Here is a 25000-nt window from a genome sequence, read left to right on the forward strand (position 1 = left end):
GGTGCGTCGTCTTCAGTGATGCGGACACTGCATCGATCCGATTTACCGTTCGATCTACGTTCCTATATCCTCACCTACGGTCATGAGCTTTGGGTTATGACGGAAAGAACAAGATCATGGGTACAAGTGGCCGAAATTAGTTTCTTCCGTCGGGTGGCGGGGCTCTTCCTTAGAGATAGGGTGAGAAGCTCAGAGTAAAGCCGCTGCTCCTCACGGGGACAAGCGGGAGTGGCGGGGCTCTCCCTTAGAGATAGGGTGAGAAGATCTGAAAGGTAAAGATCACGGGCACAAGCGGGAGTGGCGGGGCTCTCCCTTAGAGATAGGGTGAGAAGATCTGAAAGGTAAAGATCACGGGCACAAGCGGGAGTGGCGGGGCTCTCCCTTAGAGATAGGGTGAGAAGATCTGAAAGGTAAAGATCACGGGCACAAGCGGGAGTGGCTCTCCCTTAGAGATAGGGTGAGAAGATCTGAAAGGTAAAGATCACGGGCACAAGCGGGAGTGGCGGGGCTCTCCCTTAGAGATAGGGTGAGAAGATCTGAAAGGTAAAGATCACGGGCACAAGCGGGAGTGGCGGGGCTCTCCCTTAGAGATAGGGTGAGAAGATCTGAAAGGTAAAGATCACAGGCACAAGCGGGAGTGGCGGGGCTCTCCCTTAGAGATAGGGTGAGAAGATCTGAAAGGTAAAGATCACGGGCACAAGCGGGAGTGGCGGGGCTCTCCCTTAGAGATAGGGTGAGAAGATCTGAAAGGTAAAGATCACGGGCACAAGCGGGAGTGGCTCTCCCTTAGAGATAGGGTGAGAAGATCTGAAAGGTAAAGATCACGGGCACAAGCGGGAGTGGCGGGGCTCTCCCTTAGAGATAGGGTGAGAAGATCTGAAAGGTAAAGATCACGGGCACAAGCGGGAGTGGCTCTCCCTTAGAGATAGGGTGAGAAGATCTGAAAGGTAAAGATCACGGGCACAAGCGGGAGTGGCGGGGCTCTCCCTTAGAGATAGGGTGAGAAGATCTGTCATCCGGGAGGAGCTCAAAGTAAATCAGCTGCTCCTCCACATGGAGAGGAGACAGATGAGGTGGTTCGGGCATCTGCTCAGGATTCCACCTGAACGCCTCCCTAGGGAGGTGTTTAGGGCAAGTCCGATCGGTAGGGGACCACAGGGAAGACCCAGGACACGTTGGGAAGACTATGTCTCCCGGCTGGCCTGGGAACGCCTCAGGATCCCCCGGGGTGAGCTGGACGAAGTGGCTGGGGAGAGCAAAGTCTGTCTTTTTGACAACGTTTAATCAACGTTGGATTCTGAGGTTGATTTGACCATTGAAATTTGGTCATTTCCCAACCAATATTCCACAACACAAATACAACATTGAAACAACATCCTTTTTGACGACGTCTAATCAAAGTTGGGTTCTGACATTGACTTAACCACCGAAATTTGGTCATTTCCCAACCAAATACAACGTGGAAACAACATCCTTTTTGATGACGTTTAACTCAACTTTCTCAGTGGCCTAGTGGTTAGAGTGTCCGCCCTGAGATTGGTAGGTTGGAGTTCAAATCCCAGCCGAGTCATACCAAAGACTATAAAAATTACCTCCCTGCTTGGCACTCAGCATCAAAGGTTGGAATTGGGGGTTAAATCACCAAAATGATTCCCGGGCGCGGCGCCGCTGCTGCCCACTGCTCCCCAAGGGGATGGGTCAAATGCAGAGGACGGTGGAACGGATTAATTGGGTTGAAAAATGTGAAAGGAATCATCGCACGAAATAAAGTTAGAAAAAAACAGGAATTCCTGGAAATTTGTTGAATGTGGAAAAATGGTGGTTGATGAATTGAATGTGTTGAAGGTGGAATGGTTTGGATCGGATGAAAAATGTGGGAATTGTGGAGCTTTAAAAAATGTTTTTCAATGGGAATTTCATGGAAATTTGGGAAAAGCGGGAATTTTTTTTGAAAATGCTAAAACATTTGAATCTTCTAAATGAGTTGGTTGGTGTTGGAATTTTTCAAAACAGTCGAGAAATGTTGAAGTAGTAAAATTTTTAATTGATTAAATTAATTACGGAATTTCGGGAAAAACCGGGAATTTTTCCAGTTCGAAAAACAACTTTTTTTTTTGGTCCTGATTAAGAGGAATGTTTTGACGCTGCAACGGTTGAAGTGGGTTGGAAAATGTGGGAGGAGTAGTCGCCAGAAAAAAGGGTGAAGAAAGGGTTTGAAAAAAACGGGAATTCTGGGAATTCCTGGAATTTATTTGAACTTGGAGAAATGATAGTTTGAATGTCCAGGATGAGTGGAATATGTTGAAGGTGGAATGGTTTGAATCGGTTGAAAAATGTGGAAATGGCTAAAGTTTGAAAACTGGCCAATTCATTTTGAATGGGGGAAAAATGTCCCGGAAAACCTGGAATTCTGGGAAACCTGGGATTTTTTTTTAATTTTTCAAGGGAAAGCCCGCGATTCCCGAATAGGCTGAACAGTTTGAAGTTGAAACGGTTTTAATCGGGTGAAAAATGTGGAAGGTAGAGCGCGCCAAAACCTGGAGAAGAGGAAGAAGAAGAAGAAGAAAAACCATATGTATGTACGCTTTGGAACATTCACACAGTGGGATGTGTTTAAGGGTGTTTCCACCATTAATAAGACATTATTCATGATATGTTATGTACGGTACAGTATGGCCTTGTGCTTAGAGTGTCCGCCCTGGGATCGGTAGGTCGTGAGTTCGAACCCCGGCCGAGTCATACCAAAGACTATAACAATAGGACCCATTGGCACTCAGCATCAAGGGTAATTTCACCACACCTAGTGTGTGTGTGACAATCATTGGTACTTTAATCAATGTTGGGTTCTTTTTGGCCATTTCCCAACCAACAACCTGAATCCAACGTTGGACATGAACCTTGTCTCAATTTACAAACCCGACTATTTCACCACGCGGTTTCAAAGTCGGTTTTAAAGGAGACGTACGTATCATCAACGTTGTTTCAATGTCTTGTGCCTGCTGCCTCGTTCTTCTTAAAAAAGTGAACATTTGCAAACCGGCCCCTACGTCTAGTCCAGGCGCCAGGTGGGATACATTATGGTCATCTTCAATCCCGATGACTAAGGTTGTTTGGGACTCAAATGAACTTCCGCGTCCATACCTGAAAGTGTTAATGACTTGGGCCGGCGCTCCTCGCGATGACGTCACCTGTGGCGGTTCTTGCTGAGACCGCTGGACGCTGAGCTCCATTGAGAAGCGGTTGAATGCCTTCTGCTGAGGCAGGGCATCCAGCGGACCCTCTTTGCACGTGGCCCCCCTGGCCTTTGTGTCCGCCCACAATGGTGAAGATCATTGTGCGCGCGGGTGCGTGTGCGGTATTCCGCGCACGGGGCGGCCAAAGGTGAATGCATGGGGGGCTGAATCTCCTCTTCCCGAGGGGAGGGGCAGGTCAGCGGGGCAGCCAATCACAGGTCTGCTCCTTGGATTTATGCCAGCGCTCTTTACTTTACAACTTTAGTACGAGCGGCGAGGGCCCTTGAAAAAAAAAAACCCCCAGGAGCCCCAAAAGAGAGCGAGACAAAGGCACGAGATGCCCTACACACCGTCTGGCTTCTTCTGTGACCGGCTGATCCGGGAGCGGGAAAGGAGGGACGGCGAAGGCGCTTTGAACAAGCCGCTGCGCTTCAACGGCCAGGACTTGACCGTCCTCCGGCAGGAATGCCTCCAGAGGAAGAGCCTCTTTGAGGACGACTCCTTCCCCGCCAGCGTGGAGTCGCTGGGCTTCAAGGAGCTGGGCCACAAGTCCAACAAGGTCAAGAACATCGTCTGGAAGAGACCCAAGGTAGGGGGAGGACGGCGGGACCGTGCAGGGATCCGTCCGGGACCTGATTGGTCTTCATTGTTATTACCTTGACTGTGAGGTGGAGATGACGGTCCACACTTGATGGAGTCAAGTCAGGGTGGCACTTTACCACCAGGATGAATGACATCTTAATAACTCCTTTAATGTTCAAGTTCAATAGAATAGAATAGAAAGTACTTTATTGATCCCTGGGGAGAAATTCAGCACCACAGTTCACTCACAAAAGAAAATAAAAACTTAGGTATTTTTTACATGTGAATAATACAAATACAGTCTATTATACAGCATGATTCACATGTGAATAACATAAATACAGTCTATTATACAACATTATTCACGTGTAAATAACATAAATTCAGTCTATTATACAGCAATAATCACATGTGAATAACATAAATACAGTCTATTATACGGCATTATTCACATGTGAATAACGTAAATACAGTCTATTATACAGCATTATTCACATGTGAATAACATAAATACAGTCTATTATACAACATTATTCACGTGTAAATAACATAAATTCAGTCTATTATACAGCAATAATCACATGTGAATAACATAAATACAGTCTATTATACGGCATTATTCACATGTGAATAACGTAAATACAGTCTATTATACAGCATTATTCACATGTGAATAACGTAAATACAGTCTATTATACAGCATGATTCACGTGTGAATAACAAATACAGTCTATTATACAGCATGATTCACATGTGAATAACATAAATACAGTCTATTATACAGCATTATTCACGTGTGAATAACATAAATACAGTCTATTATACAGCATTATTCACATGTGAATAACATAAATACAGTCTATTATACAGCATTATTCACATGTGAATAACGTAAATACAGTCTATTATACAGCATGATTCACGTGTGAATAACAAATACAGTCTATTATACAGCATTATTCACATGTGAATAACATAAATACAGTCTATTATACAGCATTATTCACATGAGAATAACATAAATACAGTCTATTATACAGCAATAATCACATGTGAATAATATGAATACAGTCTATTATACGGCATTATTCACATGTGAATAACGTAAATACAGTCTATTATACAGCATTATTCACATGTGAATAACATAAATACAGTCTATTATACAGCATTATTCACATGTGAATAACATAAATACAGTCTATTATACAGCATGATTCACGTGTGAATAACATAAATAGTCTATTATACAGCAATAATCACATGTGAATAATATGAATACAGTCTATTATACGGGATTATTCACATGTGAATAACGTAAATACAGTCTATTATACAACATTATTCACGTGTGAATAACAATAATACAGTCTATTATAAAGCATTATTCACATGTGAATAACAAATAGTCTATTATACAGCATTATTCACATGTGAATAACATAAATACAGTCTATTATACTGCATAATATAAATACACTATACATTTACAGTACATGTACAGTCGAAAGGAACATATGCATTATACAGTACCAATGATTGTCACACACACACTAGGTGTGGTGAAATTACCCTCTGCATTTGACCCATCCCCTTGTTCCAACCCCTGGGAGGTGAGCGGAGCAGAGAGCAGCAGCGGTGGCCGCGCCCGGGAATAATTTTTGGTGATTTAACCCTCAATTCCAACCCTTGATGCTGAGTGCCAATGGGTCCCATTGTTATAGTCTTTGGTATGACTCGGCCGGGGTTCGAACTCACGACCTACCGATCCCAGGGCGGACACTCTAAGCACAAGGCCATACTGTACCGTACATAACATATCATGAATAATGTCTTATTAATGGTGGAAACACCCTTAAACACATCTCATTGTGTGAATGTTCCAAAGCGTACATACATATGGTTTTTCTTCTTCTTCTTCTTCTTTTCCAGGTTTTGGCGCGCTCTACCTTCCACATTTTTCACCCGATTAAAACCGTTTCAACTTCAAACTGTTCAGCCTATTTGGGAATCGCGGGCTTTCCCTTGAAAAATTAAAAAAAAATCCCAGATTTCCCAGAATTCCAGGTTTTCCGGGACATTTTTACCCATTCAAAATGAATTGGCCAGTTTTCAAACTTTAGCCATTTCCACATTTTTCAACCGATTCAAACTATTCCACCTTCAACATATTCCACTCATCCTGGACATTCAAACTATCATTTCTCCAAGTTCAAATAAATTCCAGGGATTCCCAGAATTCCCGTTTTTTTCAAACCCTTTCTTCACCCTTTTTTCTGGCGACTACTCCTCCCACATTTTCCAACCCACTTCAACCGTTGCAGCGTCAAAACATTCCTCTTAATCAGGACCAAAAAAAAAAGTTGTTTTTCGAACTGGAAAAATTCCCGGTTTTCCCGAAATTCCGTAATTAAATTAATCAATGAAAAATGTTACTACTTCAACATTTCTCGACTGTTTTGAAAAATTCCAACACCAACCAACTCATTTAGAAGATTCAAATGTGTTAGCATTTTCAAAAAAAATTCCCGCTTTTCCCAAATTTCCATGAAATTCCCATTGAAAAACATTTTTTAAAGCTCCACAATTCCCACATTTTTCATCCGATTCAAACCATTCCACCTTCAACACATTCAATTCATCAACCACCATTTTTCCACGTTCAAACAAATTTCCAGGAATTCCTGTTTTTTTTCTAACCTTATTTCGTGCGATGACTCCTTTCACATTTTCCAATCCAATTCCTCCGTTCCACCGTCAAAACATTCCTCTTAGTCAGGACCAAAAAAATCAAGTTGGTTTAAAGAACTTGGAAAAATTACCGGTTTTCCCGAAATTCTGTAATACCATTTTTCAATTCAAAAAACTGTTACGACTTCGTAATTTCTTGACCGATTTAAACGATTCCAACACCAACCAATTCAGCTTGTTCAGGACATTCGGGAAAATCCCCCGACGAGCAGGGAAACCTGCGAAACAGGCTTGTAGGGATGATATAGCCTCAGTGTTTTTTCCTGACCTACGTATATTCCTCTCTACACCGGTATATATATATATATATATATATATATATATATATATATATATATATATATATATATATATATATATATATATATATATATATATATACATATACACATATATATATATATATATACACATATACATATACATATATATATATACATATACATATATATATATATATATATACACACACAATATTCATATGCATGTATATACATATATATACTTATACATATATATATACTGTACATACACACATATATTTATATATATATATATTTATATATATATATATATATATATATATATATATATATATATACAAATACATAAATATATACATATATACATACATATATGTATATATATATATACATATATGTATGGGGTCCTAATAAAGTGTCACACAGCGCTCCTTGTTGATGTGCGTGATTACAAAATGGATAATTTTCCAGGTCAAGACTGCAAACTGGAGGCGAAAAACAACAACAACACGATAATCTTGTTTGCTTTGTGCAGGAAATTAGTGAGAACCCTCAGTTCATCGTTGGCGGGGCGAGTCGCACCGACATCTGCCAGGGAGATCTTGGTGAGTGACACCATCTTATTTTTGTGGTTACTGTACTTGAAAATACGTGCTCATTTTCTAGTCGAACACATTTGTGGAAAAAAAATAAATATTTATATATATATATATGATATAAAACGAACCCACTAAACATTTTTCCATATATTAGACTATAAGCCGCAGATATGATACGTTGTTGTCATGTCTGTGTGATCATGTTTTGTTTGGTCATGTGCTTTTTTTTTGATTTTGTCAGTTCCTGTTTTTTCACTCCCTGTTTTGTTTCCATGACAACCCATTAGTTTTCACCTGTCCTCATGTCACACACCTGATTCATTTGCACTCACGCACCTGTTGTTAATCATGTCTGTGTTATTTAAGCTTTTCATCTTCTGTTGGTCGGCCTGGCGACATCACATTCGTGCTCTGCACTCTTGACACGCTGCTTACTCTGTCCAGGTCATAGTTCATGCTGCTCTTTTCTTGCCACGTAAGTTTGTTTGTTTATTCAAGCCACTGTTTTGTACCTCTGTTGTGAGCGCCTTTAGTTTGTTCCTTTTTTTCCATAGTTCTGCCTTTGTGCTAGTTTTGTTTTATTAGCCAAGTTTGTTCCCCGCCTTTTGTTTATACTTTTTATAATCTATTATTAAATCATGTATTTAACTTCACGCCATGTCCGGTCCAATTCTTATGCATCTCGGGAAAACAAACCACTTCATAGTCCACGTCCTGACAGTATGTCGCCAGCAGCAAAACGTTTTCCCGCAAAGAAGTTGGACGAAGGAACCTGGGAGGTGCTGCGCGCCATGGAAGCCGAATCGCTTCGCTATTCCCCCATGGAGCGCAGGGATCTAATGTGGGGTCCGACCGGCAAACTGGTGCCAATCAACTCCGTGTGGCCCGGGGGCGTCGGCGCGTCAACCCTGTTCCGGAAGCGCCGTCAAGGACGAAGGATGTCTGGGAAGGCTTATCCGAGCGGACTGGACACGTCGTCCCCGCAAGCTCCTCCCCCTCCGGGCGGAAATACGCTCCAGGCTGCCCAGCTCCCCCAGGACAACATCACGCCACCGTCAGCGGATGACACCAAAGACCAGGATTTTTTTTTTCTGAATTCTTTTTCTTTTGATCCCCCGCCCCCAACAAAAGACTCCATGTCTATGATAAAGCATTATGAAGATATGTTCCTGAAAATCAGATCTTGCCAAACCAAGTCATTCAAGTTTCATGCTCCGCCCCCCCCCCCCCCCCCCCAAAGACTCAAGCCCCGCCCACACAACCGCATGTGGGGGATAAAGAAAGATAGTTTGGACAATTTAGAGGGGAGGATTCTGCCCCCCTCCTGACCTCCCTCCACCCACCCCCAAAAACTATTCCAGACCGGAGGGAGCGCGTCTGGTATCCGCCCCTTGAGGGGGGGGGGGGGGGGGCTAGGGCCGGGAGCTGTGCTGGTGGCGTGGTTCCACCAGTTCTTCGGGCTGCTAAGCCGCAGCCTCCAGCCCGGCCACCACCACCAGCTTTTCGCCATGCCAAGCCGCAACCTCCGGCCCGGCCACCACCACCAGTCTTCCGGCCTGCCAAGCCGCAACCCCCGACTAGGCCACCTCCACCTGCACCAAAGCTAGCACCAGCGCCAAGGCTAGCACCAGCACCAAGGCTAGCACCTATGCCACAGCTAGCTCCACGCCCTGCTCCAAGGCTAGCAACATACCTAGACGGACCTCGCTAAGTTCCTCCAGAAGCAGCTCCACGCCAAGTGTCACCAGTCGCAGCTCCACGCCAAGTGTCACCAGTCGCAGCTCCACGCCAAGTGTCGCCAGTCGCAGCTCCACGCCAAGTGCCGCCAGTCGCAGCTCCACGACGCCAAGTGGCGGCACTTGGCGTCGTGGACTGCTGGGAACACACCATTTCAGTCCTCCGCTTGGGTTTAATGAAAACTACTGAACACAAAAGAGTATGGCAATTAAGAGCATAAAAAAACGTAAATTAACCGCACCATTTTACAAGCCGCAGAGTTCAAAGTGTGGGGAAAAAAGTAGCGGCTTATAGTTCGGGACTTACGGTAGTTATGTACCATGTTTGTCAGATGTTTTTGAGGCAAAATAAAGCATTTTGTAGGCACGAGTGAGCCGTTGTTTGTTGTTAAGTGGCAAATTTTGTATTGTGGTATTTTTTTAGGGAAAAGATGCCATTCTTGAGGAATATTACATTTGTATTTTTAAGCGCTGATTCCCACCATGTGTTGCGTTTTCCGATAAATAATTCTTCTTGTGGTGGCGGCAAGTTGGCGGGGTGTTTGAATGTGTATGGATGTATGAAGTAAAATCCGGTCAGGATATTTAGGAATATTTTTGGCAAACAGAGCAGCTTTCCCGGCCCTCCATGTGGCCTCTCGGCAGACTGAGGCCTCCCCTGCTTTGTGCTTACTCGTTTGGAAGGGAATCCAGCCAGCAGCACTTCTCATTGTTGAGCCCGTCAGTGAAGGGCAGCAAAGGCACAAAAGTGTGGTTGGACACTTTGAAATGTGGTGTGGACAACCAACAGAGAAGTTCGCCTGAAAGGCCGACCTCTGATTCGGCAACCAGAAGGCCACCTGTGCCAAACAAGCTAACATGTTACCCCTTGCGTGCAGGTGACTGCTGGCTGCTGGCCGCCATCGCCTGCCTAACCCTCAACGAGAAGCTCCTCTACAGAGTAGTTCCTCCTGAGCAGAGCTTCTCACAGGACTACGCTGGAATCTTCCACTTCCAGGTTGGTGGGAATACGTCTTAATCTCCTCTCCTTTCATTCACCTTCATCATGTTCATGTTCTCCCTCCAGTTCTGGCGCTATGGCGACTGGGTGGACGTGGTCATTGACGACCGTATCCCGACCTTCAACAACCAGCTGGTTTTCACCAAGTCGGCAGAGAGAAACGAGTTCTGGAGTGCCCTGCTGGAGAAGGCCTACGCCAAGTGAGTCAGCAAATCAAAAAGCCTCTTTTTCCCAACTTGGAGTACGTCAAACTGACTCTGGCGTGGACCCGGTGTATGCACAAGAACCTTTGTTTCCGGTTTCTTACAGTCATGTTAAAGCAGCAGTCCTATTAAAAAACATCTTGGAAATTGGCCGTACAGTAGAACTAGTAGATTGAAGTGCAGAACTGAGCCCAACTAAAAGGGAACTTTGCCACTGGAGTTAAAGTCACAGTCGGACATTAAACTCAATCAATCAATCAATCAATCAAAGTTTATTTATATAACCCTTAAATCACAAGTGTCTCAAAGGGCTGCACAAGCCACAACGACATATTTACCCTTCAGATCCCACATCAGGGCAAGAAAAAACTCAACCCAATGGGAAACAATGAGAAACAAGAATAAGTCCAACTTTTCTCCACAAAACTGATAAAGTAGCTTAAGGAAAATGAGAAGTGTGAGCACTAGAACCGGGTGTAGTAATGGACAAATGGGGCCAATTATTTTGATCTTAATCTTTTTGTATGTGTTTTTCCCTTTTTTCAACTTTTCTTTAAAAAGCCTAACCAGGGACGAGGGTTGCAAATTAGCCTGTGGCTAGAAGTCTTATGTACTTTGGCATCGGTTACCTACGGGTAGCAATGTTTCATTGTACCGTCCCTGTCGAATAAATAAACTAAAAAAACATATTAAAAAAAAAAAGAACTTGCTTGTTTAAAACCACTGCTCATAGCTCTCCCAATGCGCCCCTTGTACAGGCTTCATGGCTCTTATGAGGCCCTGAAGGGTGGCAACACCACGGAAGCCATGGAAGACTTTACCGGGGGCGTCACAGAGTTCTACGAGCTGAAGGAAGCGCCCAAAGAGCTCTACAAGATCATGAAGAAGGCCTTGGAAAGAGGATCCCTCATGGGCTGCTCTATCGACGTGAGTGTCCCAACTGGAAAACTGTTCACGTTCCTGCTATGAACGCAACCAAACACGCAATTCTGTTGTGTTTCGCAGTCCCTCGTGCCCGCTCGCTTCGAGACTCGGACTGCTACGGGCCTGGTGAAGGGTCACGCCTACTCGGTGACGGCGGTAGAAGAGGTAAACGACTCAAATTGGAGTGAATGAACACACACGGAGATCAATACTTAGTTGTAATTTGTGCGGCAGTGTCGGCCCTCTCAACAACGAGAGACCAAAGTGCGTCTGGTGCGTCTCAGAAACCCCTGGGGCCAAGTGGAGTGGAACGGACCGTGGAGCGACAAGTGTGTATCCCTGCATTTACACTACATGGTGACTCAAATGTAATTTGTCCCACATGGACCAGGCTCTGGGTAACAAGATCTGTAGTGTAAATTTAGACTTATACTAAGTCTTCAGTAATGCGGACGCTGTATCGATCCACTGTGGTGAAGAAGGAGCTGATCCAGAAGGCAAAGCTCTCAATTTACCGGTCGATCTACGTTCCCATCCTCACCTATGGTCTTTAGCTTAGGGTTATAACCGAAAGGACAAGATCACGGGTACAAGCGGCCGAAATGAGTTTCCTCCGCCGGGTGGCGGGGCTCTCCCTTAGAGATAGGGTGAGAAGCTCTGTCATCAGGGGGGAGCTCAAAGTAAAGCCGCTGCTCCTCCACATGGAGAGGAGCCAGATGAAGTGGTTCAGGCATCTGGTCAGGATGCCACCCGAACGCCTCCCCAGGGAGGTGTTTAGGGCCTGTCCAACCGGTATGAGGCCACGGGGAAGACCCAGGACACGTTGGGAAGACTATGTCTCCCGGCTGGCCTGGGAACGCCTCGGGATCCCTCGGGAATAGCTGGACAAAGTGGCTGACCCGACCATGGATAAGCGGAAGAAGATGGATGGACTATGTATTCTTAACATTGCCTGGTTTTCTTTCAGTTCGAAGGAATGGGCTGCGTTGTCCAGTACAGAGAAGGAGAAGCTGCAACATCAGAGTGCTGAGGACGGAGAGTTCTGGTAATGCTGACATCGCAAAATACATTTGCCTATTACTCTCGAAGTAGAAAGGTCCTTGAATCTAGACAGCTGTGCAGTCGATCACTGGTTCATCTGTCAGTCCTGTCCAAGCTTGCCTCGACAAGATAGTGATATCTCTTCGGTAGCAAAGTCACACTATAAACACGGAGTACAAGAGTCAGACTTTGTCCCTACAGGATGTCCTACGAGGACTTCAAAAAGAACTACACCAAGATCGAGATCTGCAACCTCACGCCCGACGCATTAGAGGACGACAAGATTCACAAGTGGACCGTCTCCGTGAATGAGGGACGCTGGGTGAGAGGCTGCTCCGCTGGAGGTTGCAGGAACTATCCTGGTACGTCACACCTCGCCACAAGCTTGAGAAAATACACAAGAATGCTGAGCGATGATGATGGTGCCTAAAATGAAACCGTCACAGGGGCAGCCGTGTATGTCGGCACCGGCGGGTGAGACGTAGTCCGTGTAAGGCAGGTGTGGGCAATAAACATGACTGTTGCAACTCGGGCAGTCCAAAATGTTGCGTTAATCCCCTAGTTTATTCAATTCATTACGACAACAATGTTAACGTAATTAATGTGGACGGTGGATGGAGGCATAGCACAACATCCCGACACAGGCACGTAGAGCCTGACAACTCTTTACACCAAGTCTCTCCGCCACACCCGCAACAACATGTTCTCATTAACGTCGGAGTAACATCGCGGTCTCTGCTTGGAGAAGAAGCAGCAGGGAACGCTACATCTTGTCAGGGGCAAGACAAGATCCCAAGAACTGATGGAAAAGACTGACAGGTCACTGAGTTCAGGTCCACTCTCCCCTGTTCAGTTTTGAAAGAGACGGTGATTAATCATGATTCATTCGTAAACTGTGATGAATCCGATTTGAGCATTTTAATCATTTGACGGCTCCAGTTGGAACGCATCGGTTAGTTCCAGTTCCAAAAACACCTGTCGGAGTCTCTTGCACTTGCCATTGGTCACAAGAGACAACTCAGCAGGACATTGATACAACGTTGATTGTACGTACACGTCCTTTAAAACGGACTTTGAAACAACGCTGCAAAATATTTGTATTTGTTGGTGTCCATTGTTGGATCCACGTTGTTGGTTGGGAAATGACCTTGTCAAAAACCACGTTGTTTCAACATTGTATTTGTGTTGTAAAATGACCACATTTCAACGGTCAAATCAACGTCAAAACCCGACATTGGTTAAACGTCGTCAAAAAGCACGTTGTTTCAACGTTAAGTTTGAGTTGCTCAACAACAGAACCTAGTTCAACAAGTTCTCAGCGTTGTTACAATGTCTTATAATGCTGGGAAAGGAAGCTAAAAAGCTAAATATCCATCCATTCATCTTCTTCCACTTATCCGAGGTCGGGTCGCAGGGGGCAGCAGCCTAAGCAGGTAAACCCAGACTTCCCTCTCCCCAGCCACTTCGACCAGCTCTTCCCGGGGGATCCCGAGGCGTTCCCAGGCCAGCCGGGAGACATAGTCTTCCCAACGTGTCCTGGGTCTTCCCCGTGGCCTCATACCGGTCGAACATGCCCTAAACACCTCCCTAGGGAGGCGTTCGGGTGGCATCCTGACCAGATGCCCGAACCACCTCATCTGGCTCCTCTCCATGTGAAGGAGCAGTGGCTTTACTTTGAGCTCCCCCCGGTTGGCAGAGCTTCTCACCTTATCTCTAAGGGAGAGCCCCGCCACCCCGAGGAGGAAACTAATTTCGCCCGCTTGTACCCGTGATCTTGTCCTTTCGGTCATAACCCAAAGCTCATGACCATAGGTGAGGATGGGAACGTAGATCGACCGGTAAATTGAGAGCTTTCCTTTCCGGTTCAGCTCCTTCTTCACCACAACGGATCGATACAGCGTCCGCTTTACTGAAGACGCCGCACCGATCCGCCTGTCGATAAAAAGCTAAATAGTTGATGTTAATTTAGCTCGGCTTCTTCCTACTCCTATTTGGGCAAGCTGTAATGACAAACTGGAAATATTTGATAATTGTATGCATGTTTAAATTGCTAAAACTGTCATACTAGGGTATGATGACAGAAAAAACTTGATGGTGAATAAGACAAACAGAATTAACACGTATAAAGGATTTGGGATCTGACCCTCTCTTTCACACGGGCTGATATCAAACCCCCACTTTGCTTGGTATCAGATCTTTGTCTTCCCGAAGCTGCTGTGACGCAGTTCCTATGATTGCCATAATGGCGCATGTATCACTGGAAATCATTATTTCGTTTCAGAAACATTTGGAAGTAGTTCAACAGTTCAAGACTTGCAGTAATCCAAAAAGAGATTTGGAAATCCTACAGACAGCTACAGCTTCTATGTTAAAGGTTTAGAAAACTGATTTGGAAAAGTTCTAGGGCTGTCCTGAAATCGTCGAAGATTCGACGGCTGAGTTTATCAGCCATTATTATCAACCTCGAAGTCGAATCTTCGGATGTTAAACCCAACCCTCTGTGAGAAGGAGGCGAGTTAATACACGGAGACTGTTTCTTTCATAACTTTTCATTAACGCTGGAACAACCTTAAGAAAGTCAATGACTTCACCATAAAAGTGGGTGACATTGTTATCACCAGGAAAGATGAGGTCACCTACCTAGATTCCATTCTAGAGGCTAACCTTTCCTACCAAGGTAATCAGAAAGGTTTACCAACGGACGAGATTTCTCTACAGAATCTCCTCTCTGGTCAACAAAAGCACCTTGAGGATTCTGGCGGGAACTCTCGTTCAACCCTTTTTCGATTACGCATGCACCTCCTGGTACCCTAGCACCTCCAAAACCCTCAAATCTAAACTCCAAACATCTCAGAACAAGCTAGTCAGGTTACTTCTAGACCTCCACCCCAGATCCCACCTCACTCCTACCCACTTCTCTAAAGTGGGATGGCTCAAGGTGGAGGACAGAGTTAAACAACTTGCACTGAGCCTAGTCTATAAAATCCACTACACCTCCCTGATACCGAAGTACATGTCAAACTACTTCCTTAACGTAAATGACCGCCATAACCACAACACCAGGGGGAGCTCCACTAACCACGTTAAACCCAGATTCCGAACTAACAAAGGTCTTAACTCATTCTCTTTCTATGCCACGTCAATGTGGAATGCGCTCCCAACAGGTATAAAAGAAAGGGCATCTCTATCCTCCTTCAAAACCGCACTAAAAGTTCACCTCCAGGCAGCTACAACCCTAAACTAACACCCTCCCCGGATTGCTAATAATCAAATGTAAACAATCAAATGCAGATACTTTTTCTTATGCCTTCTGATCTCTCTCTCTCTCGCTCTCTTTCTCTCTCTCTCTATATGTCCACTACTTGCTGTCCATATCCTACCCCCCACCCCCTCCACACCCCTGATTGTAAATAATGTAAATAATTCGATGTGATTATCTTGTGTGATGACTGTATTATGATGATAGTATATATGATAGTATATATCTGTATCATGAATCAATTTAAGTGGACCCCGACTTAAACAAGTTGAAAAACTTATTCGGGTGTTACCATTTAGTGGTCAATTGTACGGAATATGTACTTCACTGTGCAACCTACTAATAAAAGTCTCAATCAATCAATCAACAATAATGTGACGTCACACCTAGGAACCAGTATACACCCCTACAGATCCTAATCTGTTTCTCTTAAAAAGCAACGCCATAGATTTGACTGATTGTCGACGATAGGCATAACTTAATAAATCAGATTCGACTATGAAACCCTTTGGTTGAAGCATACTGGTCATTTTCCTGTGCCCTTGCAGACACTTTCTGGACCAACCCTCAGTACCGCCTTCGTTTGCTGGAGGAGGACGATGACCCAGAAGACAATGAGGTTGGCTGCACCTTCGTGGTGGCGCTGATGCAAAAGAACAGACGGAAAGAGCGTAAGATGGGCGCCAACCTGTTCACTATCGGCTTTGCTATCTACGAGGTTAGTTTGTTACTCTTGTGGATCGAGCTGAACCAACTCTATCATAGAGAAGGAGGCTCTTGTCAGGGGTTCTGCCTGTTAGAGTGGAGTTTTCCTCCTCAAACCTTGGCTCTCTATAATGTCTCAAGTTCTTGATAGGTAAAAGGGGAAAGAATCATAGATTTACCATCACCTGCGGTCTTGAACTCTGGGTAGTAACCAAGGTCAAGGCATGCAAATGCGGTTGCCCAAGGAGGCTCTTGTCAGGGGTTCTGCCTGTTAGAGTGGAGTTTTCCTCCTCAAACCTTGGCTCTCTGTAATGTCTCGAGTTCTTGATAGGTAAAAGGGGAAAGAATCATAGATTTACCATCACCTGCGGTCTTGAACTCTGGGTAGTAACCAAGGTCAAGGCATGCAAATGCGGTCGCCCAAGAGTTTCTGGGTTTTCCGTAAGGCAAGGGCCATTAGCTACATTTGTCCAAGTGCCAGATTTTTTTTGTTTGGGAAATAAAACTGACTGACGTTCCACAAGGATTGGTTCCAGCTCCAATAACCATCAGGATGCCTGTCTCCAGTTCACTGCTGCTACACAGGAAGCTAAATAGAAAGTCAACGATAGTTGGGTTTGCTCACTCTCAGGAAAGCGTTTTGGTAGAGAACTGCAAGTCAGGTGTTCGAAGTGCTATAAGAGGATCAAGACGACGTCAGGAGGGCGGGTGTAGTGACTATGGTCTAGCATAATGAAGAACTTTCCATTCTATGGAATGGAGAGTTCTGTCTGGCTGGATGTGGACCGTGGTTGACATTCCCTGCTCCAGAATGAAGGAATAAGTCATTTCAGAAAGGGTTCAGACTAGAGCCTACAAAAATACCCTTGGTCACTTCATTCTGGCACTTTCCTAAGACTTAGCAAAGGACTTTTCTGCAGATCCCAACAGTTACCGGTCTGCTCTGTCTGTCTACAGGTGCCCAAGGAGGTAAGGATGTCCTCAAGGATCAGACCAGGCCAGCCTCTTTGATTGGTTTTGGTTACCCAAAGTTTTAGAGGAGATTCTCCATCCTCTTTCAGATGCACGGCAACAAGCAGCACATGACCAAGGACTTTTTCCTCTTCACCTCGTCCAAAGCCCGCTGCAAGTCCTACATCAACCTACGCGAGGTCACCCAGCGCTTCCGGCTGAGTCCTGGCGAGTACGTCATCGTTCCCTCCACCTACGAGCCGCACCAGGAGGGCGAGTTCATCCTGCGGGTCTTCTTCGAAAAGAAGAACACCTCAGAGTGAGTGGGTGGTGGGAGTCTGGGTGGCTTCAGGGGGCTCCAGGAGGGAAGGGTTAGGTTCCATACAATATTTGCACTAGTTGTGTGAATGCTCCAAAACATTCACACCACAATTCATCTATTTATTATTATTCTTCTCCAGATTTTGGCACACTCTACCTTCCACATTTTTCATACCATTCAAACCGTTCCAACATCAAACTGTTCAGCCTATTCGGGAATCGCGGGCTTTCCCTTGACAAATTCCAAAAATTCCCAGATTTCCAGGTTTACCCATTTAAAATGAATTGGCCATTTTTCAGACTTCCACCATTTCCACATTTTTCAAACCATTCCACCTTCAACATATTCCACTCATTCTGGACATTCAAACTATCATTTTTTTCCAATTTAAAAAAAAATTCCAGGAATTCCCAGTTTTCCAAACCCTATTTTCTCCCTTTTTTCTGTCGACTACTCCGTCAACCCACTTTAACCATTCCACTGTCAAAATATTCCTCCTAATTAGGACAAAAAATTAAGTTGTTTTTTGAACTGGAAAAATTCCCGGTTTTCTCGAATTTCCAGGAATTCCATAATACCATTTCTCAATTCAACATGTTACTACTTCATAATCTCTCGACCGATTTGAAAAATTCCAACACCCACCGTTTCAACTCATTCAGACCATTTAAGTTTTTATTTACCATTTTCAAAAAATTCCAGCTTTTCCCGAAATTCCCAAAATGTCTGGAAACAAAGTTCCACAATTCCCACATTTTTCATCTGATTCAAACCATTCCAACTTCAAAATATTCAGCCTGCTTGGAAATTGTGTGCTCTACAACAATTCTAAAAAAAATTCCCGGATTTCCCATAATTCCTCTTTCATTTTCCCCATTCAAAATGAATTGTCCATTTTTCAAACTTACACAATTCCCACATTTTTCCACTGATTCAAAACATTCCACTATTAACATATTCAACTCACCCTGGGCATTCAAACTATAATTTTTCCACATTCAACAAATTTCCAGGAATTCCGGTTTTTATTAACCCTATTTCAAAACTTTTTTGTTTGACTACTCCTTGTCCTTTTTACATCCCATTTCAACCGTTCGACTGTGAAAAACAAAAAACCAAGAAACATTCCCGTTTTTTCCGAAATTCCAGAAATTCTATTATACAATTTCTCAATTAAAAAACTGTTCCTACTTCAACATTTCTTGACCGATCTAACCAATTCCAACACCAACCAATTCAGCTCATTCATGCTCCTAATCATTTTTTTTTTTTTTAATCCTGCTTTTCCCAAAATTCCAGGAAGTTCCCATTGAAATGAATGGGACATTTTTCCAAGTTGCACAATTCCTACATTTTTCAACCTATTCAAGCCATTCCAACATCAACACATTCCACTCATCCTGGACATTCAAACTAACACTTTCCCAAGTTCCAAACCAAATTCCGGTTTTCCTGGAAATTCTGACTCTTCAACATTCAAACTATTCTTACGTTCATACTACATCCTCTCAGCATTTCAGTTCAACTTCAGCATTGGAGCATTCACACGCAATTCCTTGAGAACCTGCCTCATCTAGTACTTCCTGTATGCAAATGTCACGGTCTACTTCTGTGTGTCTTTGTGCTGGGCGGGGTTTCTTGATCACCCCCACCAAGAACAAACCATTTTAACGGAGATTTGATTTGTAGAGCTGGAAGAAAGCGGCCCCAGTTCGAGGCTGTTATGGAATCTTTTTTAGGACAAGCCACTCCAGACTGGGGCGAGCTGCGGTAAACTTTCAAAAATGTTCATTGCCTCTTCAACGCACGCGCCACCCTGCCCCCTGCTGGCCTGGAGGACCTGATAGATGGAGCAGGACCTGGATGGGAGTCAGGCTGTGGGAGACACAGACGACATTCTCTTGACCTGAATATTCACTTTTCACATTTATACTCATTTTTGTTAAGGTTTTAATGATAGTAGCCTCAGCTGTGGTTTGGGGTCCAGTCCACATGTTGTGGTCACCATGGTGACCGCTGTTTATTCATCTTCTCTCAGGGAGATAGAGAACAGGATTGAGGCCGACCATCCTGTGGTGAGTCTCTTCTTTCCAACACATCCTTATTGTCCAAACTACTCTACACTCAGTTTTTACTCAGTTTTACTTATTGCAAATGAATCAAAAAGTAAAAAACAAACAATAGCCAAGAAAAATGAAGGTGAATAAAGTAAAATTAATAATTACACACTTGATTAAATTAAACTAAGTAGAATTGAATAACAAATATGATTTGTTATTTATTGTATATTTTATATAAAAATATAATAATATAATATATCAGTATATATTATGTACTGCATATATAATATGTAAATATTACATATATGTTATATTTTATATTGCTACTATGGTATAATTTGTAGTCTACTTAATACCTGCATTTCCTTTCCATCCTTTGTAACTGAGCTACTGTGTGGAACAATTTCCCTTGTGGATCATTAAAGTTTGTCTAAGTCCAAGACTAAAATTCATGAAATTAAATTGAGTACATTGATTACATAACAATGAGTACATAAAACTAAAACTAAAATCAATTAAATTAAATTTGACTTGATTAGATTGATTCAAACTGAGCAGCATTAAATACAACTAAAATCAATTTAAATAAATTGATCCCATTGATTCAAATAAAATTAAACTGAGCGTGTTTAAATAAAACTAAATTAAGATTCAATTGATTACATTAATTAAATCCAACCGAGTAGAATCAAATGTAACTGAAGTGAGTGGAACTAAATAAAACTAAAATCAATTTGATGAAATCTGCATAACAGTGCATACTTAACATTTATAAATAGTATCATTTGTCGATAAAATTGTTATAAGTACACCTCTGCATAACAGTGTATACTTAACATTTATAAATAGTATCATTTGTTGATAAAATTGTTATAAGTACACCTCTGCATAACATTGTATACTTATGAACATTTATAAATAGTATCATTTGTCGATAAAATTGTTATAAGTACACCTCTGCATAACAGTGTATACTTAACATTTATAAATAGTATCATTTGTCGATAAAATTGTTATAAGTACACCTCTGCATAACAGTGTATACTTATTAACATTTATAAATAGTATCATTTGTCGATAAAATTGTTATAAGTACACCTCTGCATAACAGTGTATACTTAACATTTATAAATAGTATCATTTGTCGATAAAATTGTTATAAGTACACCTCTGCATAACAGTGTATACTTAACATTTATAAATAGTATCATTTGTTGATAAAATTGTTATAAGTACACCTCTGCATAACAGTGTATACTTAACATTTATAAATAGTATAATTTGTCGATAAAATTGTTATAAGTACACCTCTGCATAACAGTGTATACTTAACATTTATAAATAGTATCATTTGTCAATAAAATTGTTATAAGTACACCTCTGCATAACAGTGTATACTTAACATTTATAAATAGTATCATTTGTTGATAAAATTGTTATAAGTACACCTCTGCATAACAGTGTATACTTATTAACATTTATAAATAGTATCATTTGTCGATAAAATTGTTATAAGTACACCTCTGCATAACAGTGTATACTTATTAACATTTATAAATAGTATCATTTGTCGATAAAATTGTTATAAGTACACCTCTGCATAACAGTGAATATTTATTAACACTCATAAATAGTATCATTTGCTGATAAAATTGTTATAAGTCCAACTCTGCATAACAGTGTATACTTAACGTTTATAAATAGTATCGTTTGTTGATCAAATTGTTATAAGTACACCTCTGAATAATATTGTATACTTATTAACATTTGTAAATAGTATCGTTTGTAATAAAATTGTACAAGTACACCTCTGCATAACATTGTATACTTATTAATATTTATAAATAGTATCGTTTGTTGATAAAATTGTTATAAGTACACCTCTGCATAACAGTGTATACTTACTAACATTTATAAATAGTATCATTTGTCGATAGAATTGTTACAAGTACACATCTGCATAACATTGTATACTTATTAATATTTATAAATAGTATTGTTTGTTGATAAAATTGTTATAAGTACACCTCTGTATAACAGTGTATACTTATAACAATTTTATCGACAAATGATACTATTCATAAATGTTAATAAGTAGACCTCTGTATAACAGTGTATATTTATTAACATTTATAAATAGTATCATTTGTCGATAAAATTGTTATAAGTACACCTCTGCATAACAGTGTAGCCTTATGATGTTAAATAAACGAAAGATCAACTTACAACAAAGAATAAATCATTTAAAAATATATATATTTCTTATTTTTTGACCAACTTGAACCATTTTAATACTGAAAAATTAAAATAAATAAATAATAAAACATTCAAATTGGTCAGCAACCAAGAAGTCAGTAGCACGTTATACAAAACGCTTTGACCTACAGAACAAAAATGTTCTTTTCCTCAAAATGAGGATTAATGGCTACAAAGGGCATGTTTTGTGTAGCGGGGTTCTAAGCATAATACCGCATGATACTGATAAAGTTAGTTCCCAGGGGGTCCCGCCCCACCACTTGAGAGGAACTGATTTAGCGTGTATTGGATGCGGCGTGTTTAGCTTGTGCAGATGTTTAGAGTGCACACCTTCTCACCGACTCCATGTCCACATGTTGCCGTCCTTGGCTCCGACTGCGTGACCCCGTGAACCCTCAGCCAGCGCCGGCCTCAGCGGGCGAGGAGAGCGACGAGGACCAGCAGTTCAGGACCATCTTTCAGGAGATAGCCGGGGACGTGAGTGCGGGGAGGAGTAAAAAGGGTGTTTTCAGGACGGACTTAATGACTTCATGCCACCTTTCCACACGGCAGGACATGGAGATCGCAGCCAACGAACTCAGGAACGTCCTCAACAGAGTGACCACCAAGCGTGAGTCGGGTTCAGGTAACGTTTTCTGTCCATTGCTGGTATGAAGGTGAGCTAGAAGCACGATTGATGCCCCTCTACCTCCTCCAGACAAGAGCCTGACGACAGAAGGCTTCAGCCTGGAGAGCTGCAGGAGCATGATAGCTCTGATGGACGTATCCTTTGTATCGAGTGCACGCTGGGGACTTCAACCCCCGGCAGAGAGGCTCGCCTTTTCATCGCTGTGAGCGTGTCGGGGTCGGTTTGGTGTCGTCTCTGACGGGCTTCCCTTACCTAATGGAAGATGTCGGTCTCCTCAGGTGCGGACTTCTAACCCTTTACACAAAGTCCTGTCTTGGCTGTGTTCTGGTCCGGACCTTCCTCCATGGAGGCTGTCTCGTGGTGTCGCTGATCTGTCCGACAAAGGTGCTGTCAAATCTGATGATCGTTGTGGGGTATTGAGGTGGGGACTCAGGACGCATCCCTGAGGTGTGCCTGTGTTCCATTTGTATACTCTAGCCTTTAAACAGACCCCCCCTTTTAAACCAGTTGATCTGCCGTCTCTTTTCTGCTCCGCCCCCCTCTCCTGCGTGGAGAGGTTATCAGGTGACCCCAGATGAGACGCTAGATGTTCAAAGTCGGTACTTGGGGTGGACCACTCTTCTGTGCATCAGTTGGTGACGTCTCTGCGATGATCCCACTATGGACTGGACTCTCACATTATTAACTAGATCCACCCGGTCACCCAGGGGGGTCTCCACATCTGCAGTCCCCTCCGAGGTTTCCCATTGTGCCCATTGGGTTGAGGCTTTTTTTGCCCTGATGTGGTATCTGAGCCGAGGATGTCGTTGTGGCTTGTGCAGCCCTTTGAGACTAAGGGACGAAGGATTAAGGGCTATATAAATCAACTTTGATTGATTGATTGTTCAGGACGGGAGTTAAAGAGGTCTTCTTTTTTGTCTTATTGTGGGCTCTGTTGTTCCTGAGGAAGTCTAATATCTTGGTGCCCAGTGAACTCAAATTGATGTGCAACTGTGTATATTCGACCTGCTATGCAAAATGACGGAGAGTGAGGTAATCAGAAAGAGCATTTCATCCATCCATCCATCCATCTTCTTCCGCTTATCCGAGGTCGGGTCGCTGGGACATCAGCCTAAAGCAGGGAAGCCCAGGCGTCCCTCTCCCCAGCCACTTCGTCCACTTTCTCCCAGGGGATCCCGAGGCATTACCAAGCCAGCCGAGAGACATAGTCTTCCCAACGTGTCCTGGGTGTTCCCCGTGGCCTCCTACCAGTCGGACGTGCCCTAAACACCTCCATAGGGAGGCATCCTGACCAGATGCCCGACCCACCTCATCTGGCTCCTCTCGATGTGGAGGAGCAGTGGCTTTACTTTGAGCTCCTCCCGGACGACAGAGCTTCTCACTCTATATCTAAGATGGGATGGGAACGTAGATCAACCGGTAAATTGAGAGCGTTGCCTTCCAGCTCAGCTCCTTCTTCACCACAACGGATCGATACAGCGTCCGCATTACTGAAGATGCCCATCCGCCTGTCGATCTCACGATCCACTCTTCCCTCACTCGTGAACAAGACTCCGAGGTACTTGAATCTCTTCCCCAACCCGGAGATGGCACTCCACCCTTTTCCGGGCGAGAACCATGTGAGGTGCTGATTCTCATCCGAGTCGCTTCACACCCGGCTGCAAACCGATCCCGTGAGAGCTGAAGTTCCTAACCAGATGAAGCCAATGAGCATTTCAATCAATCAAAGTTTATTTAGCCCTTAATCACAGGTTCCTCAAAGGGCTGCACAAACTGCAATGACATCATTCTTGAAAATGTAAGACTATAGTCCATTTGGGGCAAACCGAGGGTCGTAAGACGTCTGCATCCATGTCATAGAGGAGTGGTGCACAGTAGGTCAAGACTTAGAGAAGCTAGCACCTCCTCCAGACTGGTATCTCTCCAGGGATTATCCATGGCCATCTGGTGACCTCTCCTTGCAGGAAAGAAGGACAACAAAGAGAGAGAAGTGGCTGGTCATCTGGTCTAAAACAGAGTATATTTAAAAGCTAGAGTATATCAATATGTTTTAAGGTGAGACTTAAATACTTCTAACTGTTGCAGGTAGAGTATTCCAGACTACTGTAGCCCGGATAGAAAACGCTCTAGAGCCTACAGACTTTTTTTGGCCTCTGGGAGTCACTAAAAAAGCCAGCGTTCTTTGAACGTAGGTTTCTGGCCGGAACGTAGGGTACAATACAATCAGCAAGATAAGAACCGTGTAATATTTTGTATGTAAGTAATAAAACCTTATAATCAGATTTTAAGTGTACAGAGAGCCAGTGCAGGTGGTCTAGTAAGGGTGTCATATGATCAAACTTTGTTCTGTTCTTTTTGGGCACTGGGACTGGGAATGGTGGCAGACTGAAGGCAGTCGTGAGAGTTTAAAGGTGGCGGGGAAACCCTTTTTACTGGTAGGCACCATTTCCTGTCTGGATCAGCTGATTTCCTGCTTTCTTGGAGTCG

The 25000-nt window shown here is 43.2% G+C and overlaps 1 protein-coding gene across 2 annotated transcripts in view; it reads left to right on the forward strand.

Moving 5' to 3' along the window:
• The first annotated feature begins 3570 nt into the window (after positions 1–3570).
• The window catches only part of capn3a (calpain 3a, (p94)), a 27281-nt gene continuing 5851 nt past the window's right edge, over positions 3571–25000 (forward strand). The window contains exons 1-16 of one of the 2 annotated variants that reach the window (XM_062034476.1): positions 3571–3822; positions 7365–7434; positions 10043–10161; positions 10231–10364; positions 11126–11294; positions 11373–11456; positions 11526–11620; positions 12259–12336; positions 12534–12694; positions 16140–16309; positions 17254–17265; positions 17358–17566; positions 19608–19644; positions 22285–22362; positions 22438–22510; positions 22583–22647. In XM_062034476.1, coding sequence (XP_061890460.1) covers positions 3571–3822; positions 7365–7434; positions 10043–10161; positions 10231–10364; positions 11126–11294; positions 11373–11456; positions 11526–11620; positions 12259–12336; positions 12534–12694; positions 16140–16309; positions 17254–17265; positions 17358–17566; positions 19608–19644; positions 22285–22362; positions 22438–22510; positions 22583–22647 — 1806 coding nt within the window. The remainder of the gene's footprint in view (positions 3823–7364; positions 7435–10042; positions 10162–10230; positions 10365–11125; positions 11295–11372; positions 11457–11525; positions 11621–12258; positions 12337–12533; positions 12695–16139; positions 16310–17253; positions 17266–17357; positions 17567–19607; positions 19645–22284; positions 22363–22437; positions 22511–22582; positions 22648–25000) is intronic. The other variant, XM_062034477.1, reaches the window with a different exon arrangement.

The sequence above is a fragment of the Entelurus aequoreus genome, linkage group LG23, assembly GCF_033978785.1.
Source record: "Entelurus aequoreus isolate RoL-2023_Sb linkage group LG23, RoL_Eaeq_v1.1, whole genome shotgun sequence".
NCBI lineage: Eukaryota > Metazoa > Chordata > Actinopteri > Syngnathiformes > Syngnathidae > Entelurus > Entelurus aequoreus.